The sequence below is a fragment of the Suricata suricatta genome, chromosome 13 (assembly GCF_006229205.1).
Source record: "Suricata suricatta isolate VVHF042 chromosome 13, meerkat_22Aug2017_6uvM2_HiC, whole genome shotgun sequence".
NCBI lineage: Eukaryota > Metazoa > Chordata > Mammalia > Carnivora > Herpestidae > Suricata > Suricata suricatta.
In genome coordinates, this window is record NC_043712.1 from 47,010,290 (window position 1) to 47,027,004 (window position 16,715).

Genomic DNA, 16,715 nt, shown 5'->3' on the forward strand with positions numbered 1-16,715 from the left:
ATCAAGAGGTACTTCCAGGACATCCGTCTGTACCTGCAAGAGAAGGGACACAGCGACTGCGCCTGGGAAATTGTCAGACTGGAAATCATGAGATCCTTGTCCTCCACCGTGACCTTGCAAGATAGGATAGGAATTAAGGATGGAGACCTGGGGTCACCTTGAGCTGATTCTCAGTGACTGACCTGCCACATCACCCCTGCGCTTATGTCCGCTGGCTTCAAGAGACTCTCATCCCTGCTTTCATTACAGAATTTATTGACTTTAATTCCACAAATATTTTGGTTGCCGTATTAAGCAAGAACATGTAAAAGAAAGTCCAGCTTCAGGATCATCTATCTCTAAGAGATAACTGGCCTGATGTTATTTATTGTTATTTATTTATTTATTCTCATAGCTTATCATATTTATATTTGTATTTTTATATAAAAGATACTTCCCTTACACTATATTAAAATTTATAAAACATATTCACCTTTCTATTTTATCAAATATGTATCTTGTCTTATTAAATTCTTATCAATTCTTATTGAGTCTCTTTATTCATAAACCCTAAATCCAAATCCTGGGTAATGTGAACCAAATGGAAGAATGGATGGTAGTATCTATCCATTTTCTCATCCATTCAGTTCGTGTCATATGTAAACAGAGCATCATTCTGTGCTGACAACTCAGAGCCTGGACCTGGCTTCAGATTCTGTGTCTCCTTCTCTTTCTTTGCCTCTCCCCCGCTTGTGTGTGTGTGCTCTCTCTCTCTCTCTCTCTCTCTCTCTCTCTTTCTCTCAAAAATAAACATTAAAAGAAAAAAAAAGAACTGTGAAGTTCTAAGAGTGAGCAGAAGCTGGAGAACTTAGAATGGAAGAAACTCAGTTGAATGTGTGCTATGCAGGGCACTTGGGCGCACAGATGAAATAGAGATGTCAAATGTGTTCCATTTAAGTTGCGAAGTGGTGTCCTAGGTTGGCTGCTCTATCCCACGGTGGGGGTGGGGGTGGGGGCTACTTTTATGGTTCTCTGCCTCCAGCTACAATGAAAGGTGAGTTGTGGGATGGTTGGTGTTGGAGGAAACAGTCAGAGCCTGAGATTGCAAATGCAATGATAGCAGAAAAGAAACATTTCATATAAAGCAATACACAACCACTACCCAGATTCAGGTTTTAGAAAACACGCTGCTTAAGCAAGGTGTTTGACAAATGCAACCATCCCCAAGGAGACAAGACCGTGTGTAACAGTTGTGAGGAATGTGATAACTGAGCAACTTACAACATTAAGGGAAGGGTGGGTGGCTCAGTGGGCTGGGTGTCATCTGACTCTTGATTTGGGCTCAGGTCATGATCCCAGGGTGGTGGGATTGAGCCTTGCTTTGGGCTCTGTGCTAAGCGTGGAGCCTGCTTGGGATTCTCTCTCTTGCTGTCTCCCTCTGCCTATCTCCCCTGCTCGCTCTCTCTAGAACTAAAATATACAAAATGAACTGTACTGTTAAGATCTGTCATGAGGGAAGGGTGCCTGTGATGCCATAGACAAATGGGAATTGGGGAACTTATTTATTGGAGGCAGTAGAGCTCTCCACAGAAACAGAGCGGGTAGTATGGATAATACCTGCAGATGTATTCTGAGAAACTGGCTCACGAGTTTGTGGAGATTGGCAAGTCCAGTACCTGCAGCACACGAGGCCCGGGGAAGAGTTGCAATTTGAGTCCACATGTGGTCTGCTGGCAGAAGCTGCACTCAGTCCGGAAAGGTCAGCCTTTTCTAGTAAGGACTTCAATAGATTGGACAGCACTCAGCCCATTATGGAGTGCAATCTGGTTTACTCACAATCTCATCTAAACAATAGCTTCACAGAATCGTCTAGAATGTTTGACCATTACCTGGATACCACAGCCAAGCTGACCCAAGACATTAACCATCACAAAGACTACCCTGGAGAGAAGATGCTCAGATCCTCAGAGGCCTCCTTGGTTATTGTGGACCATGATATTCCTATGACCTGGTTAAGGGCTCAGGCTGGAAGACAGAAGGCCTACATTCCAAACTGTCTCCATGACCTTGAGAAAGTTATTTAGTATCCACTGTGGCTCTTTTTTTTTTTTTTAATAAAATGGGGATAATGAAAAGACCTTCATTGGCCCAATTTAACTGGTATGTACTAAAGTGACTGAATCATGTAGGTGCTTGAGAAACAGCTGTTTCCTAAGAATGTCAAGAAAGTTTCAAGAATAGAGAGAAGATTGGGGGGCAGGTGGAAGCTGTTCCTCACCAAGAGATTCAAGGTCATGGAGACCTCTCCTTACCCATCAGAACTCAGGGCTCCAAGAGTCCAGCTGCATGTTGGGGCAGTGTGAAGTTCCTTGTATCTTACCATCTCCAAAGGCTGAGTGGGAAGTTTCTGGCCCTATGCTGCCTGGGCAACCTCAGCTACTCCACCTCATGACTGTAGAATGTTCTAGACAATAAGGAAGCACAAGGAAGGATGGTTCAGTCTCACACCTGGGACACGGCCTTTGGTTTTCTCACTCTGAAGGCCCCTGAGCCTTTATTTTGTTGTATTCTTGTGTTAGTATTTACAAGATCACATACCGTGAAGGTAGCATCTTGTAAGAAGCTGAGGAGAATGTTCCATTGGGCATAAACTCTTTCGAGATTAGATTCTGAATGCCCAGGGATTTGGATACAGAGTCAGAAATTCAATGACAACAATAGTAAGGTTCACTTACGGGTATTGCTATGTCATTTTACAGCTCTTGCAGACCCATGGTCTTACGTGATCATCAGAACAACCTCACAAGACTTGCAGGCCAGTGCTCTCTCCAAAGAGGAATCTGAAGGTTAGGGAAGTTAGCAATTTGGAATACGTCCAAAGGTAGGACCCACACATTTTGCCTCAAAACCAGCAGTCCTTCTGCTACATTTCACACAACCACCCAGTGGGCAAGACCCATGGCCCAGTTCCATCACTGCTCCCGCCCAATGGATGAGCACAACACGGATAAGGACAAGGCCTGGTTCCCTTCCTGAGGGGGTGACCCACGAGGTCACTCATTTCTGAGAAGGACAAGTACCTGCAGCGCACTGATCTCCTCAGTGATTATGGACCTGAGCCCTCACTGAAAAGAGATACAAAGGGAGAGCCTGGCATTCAACAGGATATTATCCTTTAAGTCTCCAACTTTTTCTTTTTGCCTCCATGTTGATGCTGAGAGACAAGGAAAAATAATATGTAAGACAATCTCCCTTTCTCCTAAGAAAGCAGTAAGCCTGTCTTCTTTCAAAGTTATTTATTTTTCACGGGGGTAACAGTATGGTCTACTGATCCTTCTCTGAAAAACTCACGGAATGGTTCTGCACACGGTCTTTTCGCGTATTTAGTGCGTTAGGCCTCTGCTGAGGACTCTGCACAGTCTCAGGTCTTCGGGATCGCCTCTGCGCCATCGGATAGGATTTTACTCCAAGGACATCATGCGTATTATCAGACGGGAGACTTCCAAAAGCTCAGAACTGCTCTCCTTTCTCGTGTTGGCGCTGACACAATGAAGGGCCCTGACCCAGCGACCCCTGAGATGGGAAGGTGCCTGACGAACAAAGGTTCAGAGAGATGTCTTCTCCTCTGGTGACTTAATAAGCCAGTATAGGGACCCCGAGGGAACCCCGAATCAGCTGCTTGAGACTCTGCTGGATCTTCCTACCATGGCCCTTTACTGAAAACAACTTACCTCTCTTACTAAATCCTGATGCACACTTTATCTAAAATTCAATTACTTCTGACAATAGAATTTTCTTACAGGTTCTTTAAGAATAATCCAAAATAACAATCTATAAAAATATATCTGTGGAAACTAAGGCATGGAGGATGCATAATATCTGGAACATGGATGAAGCCACGGAAACCCAAGAACAGTAATGTCTGTGCCCGGAGAGTCAACTAACTCACACAGGGGCACTAAAAGAGGAAAGAAAGGGAAAAACAGGTCCTAAAATAAAATTAAAACCCTGCCCTGAGGTTAGCTCCAAATGTCCTCACTTCATAGTTGCTTTTCCTGTGAAATCACATGCCTCAAGTCAGTTTCTTCATTTTTCACTGTAGTTTCTGAGTCGAGTACTTTTCTATAATCTGAGCTCTTCTCCCCATTTCTTCCTTCCTTCCAACTTTGCTCATGTCTCTCCACCTTCTCCATAACCAACCCCGGCACACGCCCCTTAAGAGGGAACAGCTTTCCTTTTCTAAGAAATGAGAGCTAGTAGCCTTCTATTATATGATCACATATTCTCCGGATCTTCTAAACTTTCACATGCGTTAGCTGTCAACCTAAGCTTCATTACTAAATAGACAGAGAGACCTTCTCCTTCTCCTTCTCCTTCTTTTAAAAGAGGCTGCCTTGGGGCACCTGGGTGGCTCAGTCAGTTAAGCCTCCGACTTCGACTCAGGTCTGATCTCATGTTCGTGGGTTTGAGCCCCGCAACAGGCTCTGTGCTGACCCCTAGCTCAGAGCCTGGAGCCTGGAGCCTGGAGCCTGCTTCCGGTTCTGCGTCTCCTTCTCTCTCTGCCCCTCCCCCTCTCATGCTCTGTCTCTCTATATCAAAAATAAATAAAACATTTTAAAAATTAAAAAAAAAAAGAGGCTTCCTTGTTCTATGCCAGATTAATGAAATCAGATGCCTTTGTGGAGGCTGAGAAGGGCATTAATATTTTAGAATAATTCTGAGATAATCTTCAAATATAGAAAAGTTAAAAGAATAGTAGAAAAAAAAATCACATATGCCCATCACTCAGAGACCCCCTGCCCAGATGCCAGTTATCCTTCCCAATTCCTTTATATTCAAAGAATTTAATCCAGGATCATACCTTACACCCAGTACTCGTGTATTTCTTTTTTCTTTTAACTTTTTTTTTTCCCCCTCCTACTTTCCTTAACTTTGATGACCTTGACAATTTTGGAAAATGTAGGGCAATAATACAGAAGAGTGAGTAATGTTTTCAACCACTTTAACGCTGTAAGAAAAAAATGAACCATTAAAAAATAGTGAACTAATAAAAGCAAGTGCCGAGGGGAACGTAATTTTTCTTCTCCCTCGGGATCCAATAAATCTCAGTCGTGCATAGGCCCATCATTCCACTGGAGGGTTTCAAGATTTCGGAGATCCGTCTCCAGACTGTAGACGCGTACCCCCTTTCCCTGAACTCGTGTCCTTCCCAGACATAATCCTGGATCTGCAACCAGACCCCACGCGGCGCCCTCTCGGTTCGGGCCCCGCGTCCCGAAGAAACCTTTTGCAAGAAACCTTTTGTAAACCGCTCGGGCTGGAACACTGCGCGACCAAGGAGAGGATCCACGCAGGGGCCGACCCGGAACACGAAAGGCTCAGGGCCCAGTGCGGCACGGCTCCCCCTCGGCCGTCAGGTTGCTGACATCGCGGCCCCACGTCGTCCCGCAGCCCGGTGACATCTTGCCTCGACCAGGCAACCGCTGCCTGCCAAGCTGCGGGTTCTCCTGGGGACACCGGGTCCCGCTGGACGGCGGCGCCGGTTGGGCGGTTATGACGAGGTCGGGCGCCCGCTTTGGCGGTTGGGGCGCAGCGAGAGGGCCTTGTGGGCGCTGCGGATTGCTGGCAGCAGTGGTTCACTATGGCCCTCAGAATCGAAGAACGCAGTGACATAATCTATTCGCTAATGGTGCTGGTGATGCTTTGTGCCAGCGCCCCCGAATCTGATAGCTGTGAAAAAAAGGAAATCATGCTTTTGAGATATCTGAAAACGAGAGCTTCTCAGTCACGCCAGAATAACAGGGCCTGCTTTAATTTTTTTTCCACCACAGAACAGGTATCAATATCCAGAAGGCGCAAGCTACCAGTTTCTGCCATCAGACTCTCAACCTGTGCCGCACAGGCGACAATGCAGATCTGCAATCTGTTTACACAGAAAACTGCAGCACAGCTTGAGGCGGGAGCTCCTGGGACATTACTCCTGAGGCAGTCTGGAACAGGAGCAGAAAAGGAAAATAGAAATCCTTCAGGGTTGTCCTTACCTGAAGATACCTAAACGTACTTCTAAAGAATCAGCTAAAGAACAAGGAATATATGCTGTGCCTTGGAAGTTGCCAGAGGGATGGTGAAGAGTGCTTTTCCCTATTTAATACGTTCCAAAGGCAATCAGGAAATTAGAAAATTATTCTCATGACTCTCTAGTCACTGTATTGTCAAGTCAAAGAAAGCAATCTGCACCGTTTTTCTCTGCCAACTATGAAAGATCTGAAATCAGAGGCACCTGGGTGGCTCAGCTGGTTAAGCATCAGGCTTCGGCTCAGGTGGTGATCTGGCCGTTCGTGAGTTCCAGCCCCGCGTCGGGCTCTGTGCTGACAGCTCGGAGCCTGGAGCCTGCTTCGGATTCTGTGTCTCCCTCTCTCTCTGTCCCTCTTCTGTAAGCACTCTGTCCCTCTCAAAAATTAAAACATTAAAAAATAATAATAATAAAAGAGTTGAAATCAAAACTCTGTATTTTAAATATAGAGTCTCCAAAAAATGTTCAGAAAAGTAAACGATCTGTTTCTTAAGCAAATAACCTATGGTAATACATTTTTCATCTGCCCTTTCAAATTTTGGGGGGATATTTTATGTCCCCAGGATCTGAAATATAACACATTACGGAAAACCTTCATTACATTATTTTGTTACATACTTTCGTAAAGATAATGTTAGCTGTTCAAACAGATACACGTGAAAATATCAGTATTTTGAACATAACACATGCTTCCCTTAGTGTAACACTTCAATGCAAGTATTACTGAACAAATGACTTTTCTGGTAGGTTCTCCCTCAAACAGGGACCCAGGGATCCAGTTACCTTATATTTAGTGCCTTCAATATGTGACTTTAAATATGACTGTAGTGTTTGGGCTTCTTCCACGTAGCAAACATCACTGCCACCACATCTGGTTAGCCAGGATTCATTCACGTGGCCACATCTAACTGTAAAGAGACTGGGAGAGGGAGTGTAATTTTGTGACCAGTGGGGAAAAGATACAAGTTTAAGGAAGAATATCACTATTAATTTTTAAACTATGTGCATTGATGCTGTTTTTTAAAAGAAATGTCCAATTTTCTTGCTTTTGTACATTTTCTCCAAAAAATGCCTTCTTGCTGTACTGAATGTGAAGAACCAATGTCCATCAACTGATGGATGAATGAATAAAGAAAATGGGTTGGGATGCCTGGGTGGCTCAGTTGGTTAAGTGTCCAACTTCAGCCTAGGTCATGATCCCACACTTCGTGAGTTTGAGCCCCATGTCAAGGTTCTGTGCTGACAGCTCAGAGCTTGGAACCTGCTTCAGATTCTGCATGTGTGTCTCTCTCTGCCCCTCCCCTGCTTGCACTCTGTCTCTCTGACTCCCCAAAATAAATAGACATTAAAAATTTTTTTAAAAAGAAGATGCGGTGTATATATATACATTGGGACACTTCTCAGCGTTCAAAAAGAATGAAATCTTGCCATTTGCAACAACATGGACAGGACTAGAGTATATTATGCTAAGTGAAATAAGTCAGGCAGAGAAAGATAAATATCATATGATTTCACTCATATGTGGAATTTAAGAAACACAACAAACGAACGTAGGGGAAGGGAAGGAAAAATAAGATAAAAACAGAGAGGGAGGCAAACCAGAAGAGACTCTTAAATACAGAGAACAAACTGGGGGTTGCTGGAGGGGAGGTGGGTGGGGGGATGGGTTAAATGGGTGATGGGCACTAAGGAGGGCACTTGTTGGGGGTGAGCACTGAGTGTTTTATGTAAGTGATGAATCACTAGGTTCTACTTCTGAAACCAATACTACACTGTATGTTAAGTAACTTGAATTTAAATAAGTAAATTAAAAATAAAACAAAATAAAAGTAACTGTTCATACCCAGTCTTGGACTCTCACTTCTAGGATACTTCTAAATATCTTTCGACCCAAATTCATCTTAAGCTACTGACAATGTCCAATATGGAATTTTGATGAGATGTTTTCATCCGAACCATTCTGAGCCCTTTGTACTGCAGAGGCCGCAGAAACATCTCAGCGAATACAACACGGTGTGGGCTCCTGGGAGCTGGCCAGCACCTCAGGGATCAGTCAGATCCGTCCTCAAGGAAAACATACAGGAAACACTCAGCTTTTGGTGGAACAACATGATGTCCCCATTGACTAGACTGTGGTCTGAGTAAGATCACAATTCAGAAAAATGATGGGGCTAGAGAATGGATGAGACAGAGTGTGAGTGGGAGAGGGACAGAGACAGAGGGAGTCACAGATTCTGAAGCAGGCTCCAGGCTTTGCCAACGTATGTCATCACTCTGGCTCCGATCGATAAAAGATGGCTTCTTACACATTTTGTCGTATCTTTAATACTTGACATATTTTTGAGAATTAATATCTACTTCTCCCTTCTCTTAGTGCTAAGAGAACGGTTTTGAATCTACAGATTCAAGCTCTGAATGGATCCACCAACAGAGAGGAGAGGAGAGGTGAAGGTTTCAGATAATTCATTACAAAGTCTAGTTGTTGGCTAGATACACCTGCTACAGGGAAAAAAGAAAAAATGTACTTAGCAACAAGAAAATTTGTGTGTGGTGTGGTATAAAGATAACTGCCCTAGCAGACCCAAGCTGTTAGATTTATTATTTTATTTTATTGTAATTAATATTATTATTAAATTTCTTTTTTAATATATTTAATTATTTTTGAGAGAGAAAGAGACAGAGCATGAGCAGGGGAGGGGCAGAGAGAGAGGGAGATGCAGAATCCAAAGCAGGCTCCAGGCTCAGAGCTGTCAGCACAGAGCCCTACGTGGTGCTTGAACTAATGAGCTGTGAGACCATGACCTGAGCCAAAGTCAGATGATCAACTGACTGAGCCACCCAGGCGCCCCTTAAATTTCTTATTTAAAACTTAAACTTCTGTAGGTCTCACGTAATTTATCAACTTGATGTTGGCCGCATATAAGAAGATAGGAAGCATGGTCCAATTGCTCTCTGTAGTTATTTCTCTATCTGGGATCCTGTGGGAAAGGTCTTGAAGAAATATGTTTTAAGGTGGGCAGAAGGTACCCCTCTGTTACTATTTGCTCTTTAGCTTTCCTGAAAAGGGAAATTGAGCTATGTATCTTAAGACCAACCATAGCGTAGTTAAAGGACACTGACAAGGTAGTGCCTTAAAAAGCTCCACATCCTTGGAGATCTTCACTCCTCATTTGGGGCGGTTGGAGGTCTAACAGCTTCACCTCGAATCTCAGTCCCACTGTCTCATGCCTATGCCTATCCCGTTTTGAACTGTTTCCACATTCATCTGATTTCTGTCGAACTGCCTCCTACCTGACTGCTTTCTCTCGATCTTCCCCCTCAAGCCTTATGGGTAGCTGGAAGGTCACCTGTCAGTGACTCCAGGGGCCCCAGTTCATGGGCTTCCTCCTTCGGCACTTCAGAGACCCAGGAATCCGCCATCTTGGTCCGGGACCGGAATCCCGGGTCCAGCTTGCTCGAATAGGGTATCAGGAACTTAGCTCCAAGGGATGGAGATGACTTTCAGCTTCTCAGAGTCCAAACACTTAGAATGACCCTCTGATTATTCCAGGAAAGTTGTTGGAAGAAGCCTGTCTGGAAAAAAAAAAAAAAAAACCCTGTCTGGAAAAAGTTACTTTTCTCTCGCCTCATCATAAACGAATCGCCTCATCATAAACGAATCGGGGAGCAAATTTGCAGAGCAGAACTTTAGGATCCTTTGGGAACACAGGAACCAAAAGCCCACCCCATTCATCCCAAGATTTGGTTACTAAAACTTAGAAAATGTCTTAGTGTGGTGCTTGAGACAATGCACGTCAGCCCAGGGATGGCAAAAATACTTGCAAACAAAATTGTTAATGAGATACAAATGTCTCCTTTTGGTTTGAATTAGCCTGTTTATACACATATGCCAATTATATGTATAAAATTTCTTTGGAGCAAGAAGATGATGATGTGGGTCTAAAAATGTAAATTTCACATTACTAGGATCATTCTGAATTAGAATTTGTTTTGCTTCGCTTATACATTTGTTTCTTTGTTTTTAAATGGGCAGGACATCAAAGTGTTCTTTCTTTTATTTCTAATTTCCTGCCTTCTTCCCAGCGGGAGGTCCTGGAAGGGAGCCGTGGTCTCTGAGTCAGTATTTGACCCGCATGCAGTAGATGGCGGTATAACACCAAACTTACACACCTTTAGTTCAGGACCGCGTCACGCACTAGGCAAAATGAGACTCCAAAGCTGAGGGTTTGGAGCACAGAGACGGAAGGTTGCCTGAAATCTTCATTCTCTCTTGTGTTAGCTTGATCCAGTCCAGCATTGGATAATAAATTACCAAAGAGAAACAAGCCATTGAAGGCCTACAGGGGCAGACGGAGGGCACGGAGTAAGGAAGTGACCACTGTTGCTTATAATCGACACTCAGACTCACTTCCTTCATCTCCCTTTTTGGTTAAAGGTTGGAGGGAGCCATTGAGAAGGGAGAGCCTCTATGGCGCTCATGTAGATCTTTCCATTGTTTTCTTTTCTTTTTTATGTTTGTATTTATTTTGAGAGAGAAACCATGATCAGGGAAGAGGCAGAGAGAGAGAGAGAGAGAGAGAGAGAGAGAGAGAGAGAGAGAGAAAGAGAAAGAGAGAATCCAAGGAGGCTCCCCAAGTCAGTGCAGAGGCGGTGCTGGGGCTTGAACTCATAAACCGTGAGATCGTGACCTGAGTTGAAATCAAGAGTCCAGTGCTTTGGAACTGAACCACCCAGGGGCCCCTCAATTGTTTTCTTAATTGTAAGTGTACTTTACTGCAGTTTCAGTCTGAATCTTGAGAAACATGTCAAAAATATAATGACTGAGAATGGCAACAATGTGATCCTCATTCAGAAGATTTTGCAGGGCACCTGAGTGGCTCAGTTGGTTAAGCATCTGGCTCTTTGAGGTCAGGATCTCACAGTTCATGAGTTTGAGCCCCATGTCAGGATGATAGCACAGAGCCTACTTGGGATTTTCACTCTCCCTCTTTCTCTGCCCTTCCCCTGCACATGTACACACTCTGTCCCTCAAAAATAAATACATAAACTTAAAAAAGAAGATTTTACACTCCAGGATGAGAATTGCTTTCAGAGCCAATTTACAAAGTAGCAAGGTGGCATCTGGGTGGCTCAGTTGGTTGAGGGTCTGACTCTTGGTTTCAAGTCAGGTCCTGATCCCAGGGTCGTGAGATTGAGCCCTGCATCAGGCTGCACGCTGAAGATAGAACCTGCCTAAAAGTCTCTCTTTCCCTCTGCGCCTCTCCCCTGCTCTCATGTGGGCTCTCCCTCTCTCTCTCAAATTAAAAAAAAGGTTTGGGGTGCCTGGGTGGCTCAGTCAGTTAAATGTCTGACTCTTGAGCTTGGCTCAGGTCATGATCTCAAGGTTCATGGATCAAACCTTGCACCGGGCTGTGCACTGACAGTGTAGAGCCTACTGGGAATTCTCTCTCTCTCTCCATCTCTCTGCCCCTCCTCCACTCACATGCTCTCTCCCTCTCTCCCTCTCTCTTAAAATAAATAAATAAAATAAAGTTTAAAAATATATTTAAAAAAACAAAGTAGCAAGAATATTAAAGTCATTGACTTACAGTCATACGCTTTATTTTAAAATTGTTTAATGCAAGTTGATCACCACCTTACTGACCACATGACCCTAAGAACTTCCAGTGATTACATTTGGAACAGAGGTGTTTATTTTGCAAACTACATCCAAGTTACTGCCATTGTAAGAGCATTCAAAATTGAGTATTGTTGTTTGCTAAAATAAGAAGTCAGCTCTTATTCACTAACTTTATAGACCTTCTCATGTTTATGTATAAGCATAAATTCCATGCATATATATGCATTATCTGATTGATGTCTCTTATGCACAACTATTATGACTAAAACCAATAAGAGCTGAGAGTAAATAATAAAATCAGTTAAAATTAATTTTTAAATTAAAATGTAAAAAATTATTTTTAAAGTATTATGTAATTTTTACTCAAAAATTAAGGGAAAATTTAAATTGTTTTGAAAAATACATTATCTTTAACTTTTATTATTTTTTAAATGTTTATTTTTGAGAAAGAGAGCATGAATAGGAGAGGAGCAGAGAGACAGGGAAACACAGAATCCAAAACAGGCTCCAGGCTCCGAGCTGTCAGCACAGAGATGTGGGGCTTGAACTCACAAATTGCGAGATCATGACCTGAGCTGAAGTCGGAGGCTTCACCAAGTGAGTCACCCAGAAGCCCCTGTTTATTGTCTTTAATAATAACTGGGGAGCTGGAGGGAGAATGACAAGTGTCAAAAACTAAAAGTAATGGGGCGCCTGGGTGGCTCAGTTGGTTAAGCGTCCGACTTCGGCTCAGGTCATGATCTCACGGTTGTGGGGTCGAGCCCCACGTCAGGCTCTGTGCTGACCACTAGCCCAGAGCCTGGAGCCTGTTTTCAGATCCTGTGACTCCTTCTCTCTCTGACCCTCCCCTGCTCACACTGTCTCTCTCTCTCTCTCAAAAATAAATAAAAACATTTAAAAAAATAAAAAAACCCCAAACGTAATATAGAAAATAAGGCATAAAGCAGAGACCCAAATACATATGGTTAAGATTAGAAGTATAAACTGCTTAAACTTCCTTATTAAAAGAAAAAAATTGTTGATTAGTTTAAAGCACCAATCTCATTGTTGCTTTGCCTAGGGAGAAAAGCCTACAATCAAGTTGTACTGCATGTGTAGTACCAAAACAGTAAAAGAAAAGATGGGCAAAGACAGAGCAAGAAAACACAATGAAGGAAAATAATTAGAGGTGGCCATATTAATATGAATGAGATATTAATAATGATGAATATCAATATTGACCTCCATGAGAACTGAATGAATTAAATTTGAGAAAAAGGATCAATATTCATAGGAAACAAATAGAATCTATAACAATTATAAAAGGCATGGAGCTAAAATTCAAATAATAAAAAACACGATGGGCACCTGGGTGGCTCAGTCAGTTAAGCGTCTGACTTCGGCTCAGGTCATGATCTCATGGTTCATGGGTTCGAGCCCCTCATCGGGCTCTGTGCTGACAGCTTAGACCCTGGAGCCTCCTGAAGATTCTGGGTCTCCTTCGCTCTCTGCCCCTCCCCCTGCTCACACTCTGTGTCTTTCTCTCTCATAAGTAAATAAACATTTAAAAATTAAAATAAAAACATGAAGCAAAAGTTTTAAGCAATATATAGAAAGTGAACAGAAACATGATGGTAGCATTGAAATGTTAGCACAATGTTTATAAAATAATATAGGAAAATAATAAGGACAAAAAGAATTGGAAAATATGATTTAAAAGAGTCTCGGGCACTATAACTTCTTTCACATATTTATAGACCATTGACAAAAATCATCATATATTAAACTACAAAGAAAATATCAATAATTCCTCCAGAGCAAAAATACTGTATGCTCAGATCACAATGTCTGAAATCAATTTTAAAATAATTTTTAAACCAATCACTTAGATACTTAAAACCATACTGATAAATTATAGTCAAGTCGGAGAGAAGAAAATAAAACAAAAAATTCAATAACGGAAGTTAAAGCAGAAGTCTTTAAATTTGCAGAAGCAGTAAAAATTACCTACTGAGGGGCGTGCCTGGGTGGCCCAGTCGGTTAAGCATCAGACTTCGGCTCAGGTCATGGTCTCACCATTCACTACTAGTGAGTTTGAGCCCCTTGTTGGGCTCTGTGTGGACAGCTCAGAGTCTGGAGCCTGCTTTGGATTCTGTCTACTCTCTCTGCCCCTTCTCTGCTCACGCTTTTTCTCTCTGTTTCTCTGTCTCTCTCTCTCAAAAAAAAAAAAAAATTAACCACTGTGGTCAACTCACAGCTTAATCAAACATATGGATTGAAAACAGATCCACCTCACTTATTAAAGTCAATAAAAGAATTCTAAATGACATGAATACACTGTATAAAGAAAAAAAGCTGGCTTTTACTGAATGCTCACTCTCCGCAGCGGGCACTGAGCTAAACACATTACAGGAAGTGTTTTTGTTTTCTCAACAACTCTGCCAAGCTCTTACACAATAAACAATACCTTATTCTCTACTGCATATCCTTAGATAATATTTATAGAGCACCCACTGTGTGAAAGAGCAGCAGATAATAGAAGCTATTAAGCAGCAGAATTATGATTCAGACTCAACCAGTATTTCCTCAATTCCATATGCTCTTCACTGTGACGGAACTCAAAATCACGTTAATAAACTAATTCATCATGATTAAGAAGAATATCATGGAAATATAAAGATGATTTTATACTAGAAAATGTATTTATATAGTGTGTTATTTATCACACCAGAACTTAAGTGGTAGTTTCTGAAGGATTGGTTGCAATGTGGTGTCTAAAACTAAAATGATAAATTTAAAAAATTCTCTTACATAAAAACCCATCAATCTGACTTACTCTTTGAGTAGATTTATTTTACCCAGGCATAATTTTGTAACATATGCATTGGTCATTTGGAAAATATCGGTTCACTGAGATATTCTGACATTAAAAATCTACATATATTTCAATTATTACAACCAAGTAATTTATTTGTTAATATCACCATTGTTGTCATCACAGGTCTTCTAAGTATTGAAAAGTTGTCACGTGTGCAGTGGTAGGTTTTCCAAAATCTTAATTTTCTTTTTATTTATTTATTTATTTTGAGAGAAAGAGAGACAGAGCACAAGCAGGGAAGGGGTAGACAGAGAGGGAGAGAGAGAGAAAAATCCCAACCAGGCCCCAGGCATGGGGCTTGAACTCACAAACCGTGAGATTATGACACGAGCTGAAATCCAGAGCCAGACACTTAATCAACTGAGCCATCCAGGTTTCCCCCAAATTTTAATTTTTCTATTGAAAGCTCAAATGTTATCATTGGCAACCAATGTTTTTCTTTAAGTAACAAGTTCACTTTGTAAGTATCTTGAGAAAATGTTTGTCAGATGCTCGAGTCTGAGTAACCATAGTTTGTCTGTCTGTCATTTTTTTCAAGTAAAAATGGATTCTGTGAAGAGTGGCTAGTTTAGCTCACAACTCAATCACATAAACAGTTTTCCTCAAAGCAATCATCTTGCATGCAGCAGAAGTGCTTGTCACTCAGAATATTAAAGGACTATCACAGAGAATATTCAGAAGATGTGTACTCACAAGTCAAGATTTAATAAAATTAATACTCTTTTATTTCATCAAGGACATCATTAAGTGAAACTGGCTTTATGTGCTGCTTCTATTATATTACAGTGAAAAATATAATCATTACTGGTACATTTTGGTGACACTGTCTTGGCTGACACTTGGGCACCAGCAGTTTTATTCACTATTGGTTTTGCACCATTAGTGCAAGTTGTTAATATGGTGAAAAAAAAAAAGTAAAAAATGTCTTGATAATATTATCAAAGTAATTTTCATTTCATGGATCTGGTCAGGCTACTCTCTTGTTTTAAGTCCTGGAGTCACTTTCCTTGCTTCCTAAGATAAAGTCTAACATCTTTAACATAGTATACTACTGGACTTCTTTCCGTTTCTACAGCATCATGACAAGCATACTTTCCATCTGTCGGTACAGTCCTCCTACTCTGGTCTTTTGCACTCTTTCTGAAATACCAGCCCCTTTCCTGCCACTGTCTCCCTGCGCAGGTCCTTTTTACCTTCACTGTGATATTTTGCCCTCCTTGTGATACTTACCCAACACCAGTGCCACACTTTATATTACGTCCCTTAGGGAAGGCTGAAGGTAGCGTAAATGAGCTACCCAAGAAACTCACTGCCATAGCATCTTTTCTCTCCGTGTAGCCCAGATCCCAAATGGAAATCCTAATTACATTACAACTACTTCTTTAACAGCTGTGTCCTTTGCTCCAATGTAAGCACCAGAGGGACAGACACTACAAGTCACATAATCAAGACTCTATCCCCAAAGCCAATAAATGAGTGAATGAAGCGCACCATGTATTTTTATGGTTAGTTTGCAGAATTAGGACCTTGGAGAAATTAAAAAAAAAAAAAAAGCAGAGAAACGTCTTAAATTTAATAAGTAAAAAACCTCACATTTTTATTAAAGAGAAAATGTAAAAATACCTTTATATAAAAATAGAGCCTATATATGCAAATTCCATAAAAGTGAATACAAGATTAATATACATAAATATATACATAAACATTTTATAAAATGAGTTTCAGCCACAGGACACACAGTTTCAGAACTGTCTCCAATTCTGAAAATAACTAGCATAGAGTGCTTAACATTACTGATAAAAATATGCCAAATATGATTCACATTATTTTATTTTTTTATTTTTATTTTTTAATCTTTTTAATGTTCACTTATTTTTGAGAGAGAGCGAGAGCTAGCACGAGTGGGGGAGGGGTAGAAAGAGAGAGGGAGACACAGAATCTGAAGCAGACTCCAGGCTCTGAGCTGTCAGCACAGACCCCGATGTGGGGTTCGAACTCAAGAACCGTGAGATCATGACCTGAGCGGAAGTCAGAAGCTTAACCAACTGAGCTACCCAGGTGCGCCTGATTCACACCATCTTATAAGTGAAGCAAAATATAACAGTTTTGGAAATAAATGAACAATGAAGAGTCTGAGGTGACATTAATCACATTAGTCACATTAGTCACTGGGAATCAGGTTCCTG

General features: G+C 41.6%; 1 protein-coding gene across 1 annotated transcript in view; it reads left to right on the forward strand.

Annotated features, from left to right (window-relative positions):
• The window catches only part of LOC115275923 (interferon omega-1-like), a 2,158-nt gene extending 1,996 nt beyond the window's left edge, over window positions 1-162 (forward strand). The window contains exon 3 of the mRNA XM_029919661.1: window positions 9-162. Coding sequence (XP_029775521.1) covers window positions 9-162 — 154 coding nt within the window. The remainder of the gene's footprint in view (window positions 1-8) is intronic.
• Window positions 163-16,715: the final 16,553 nt, after the last annotated feature.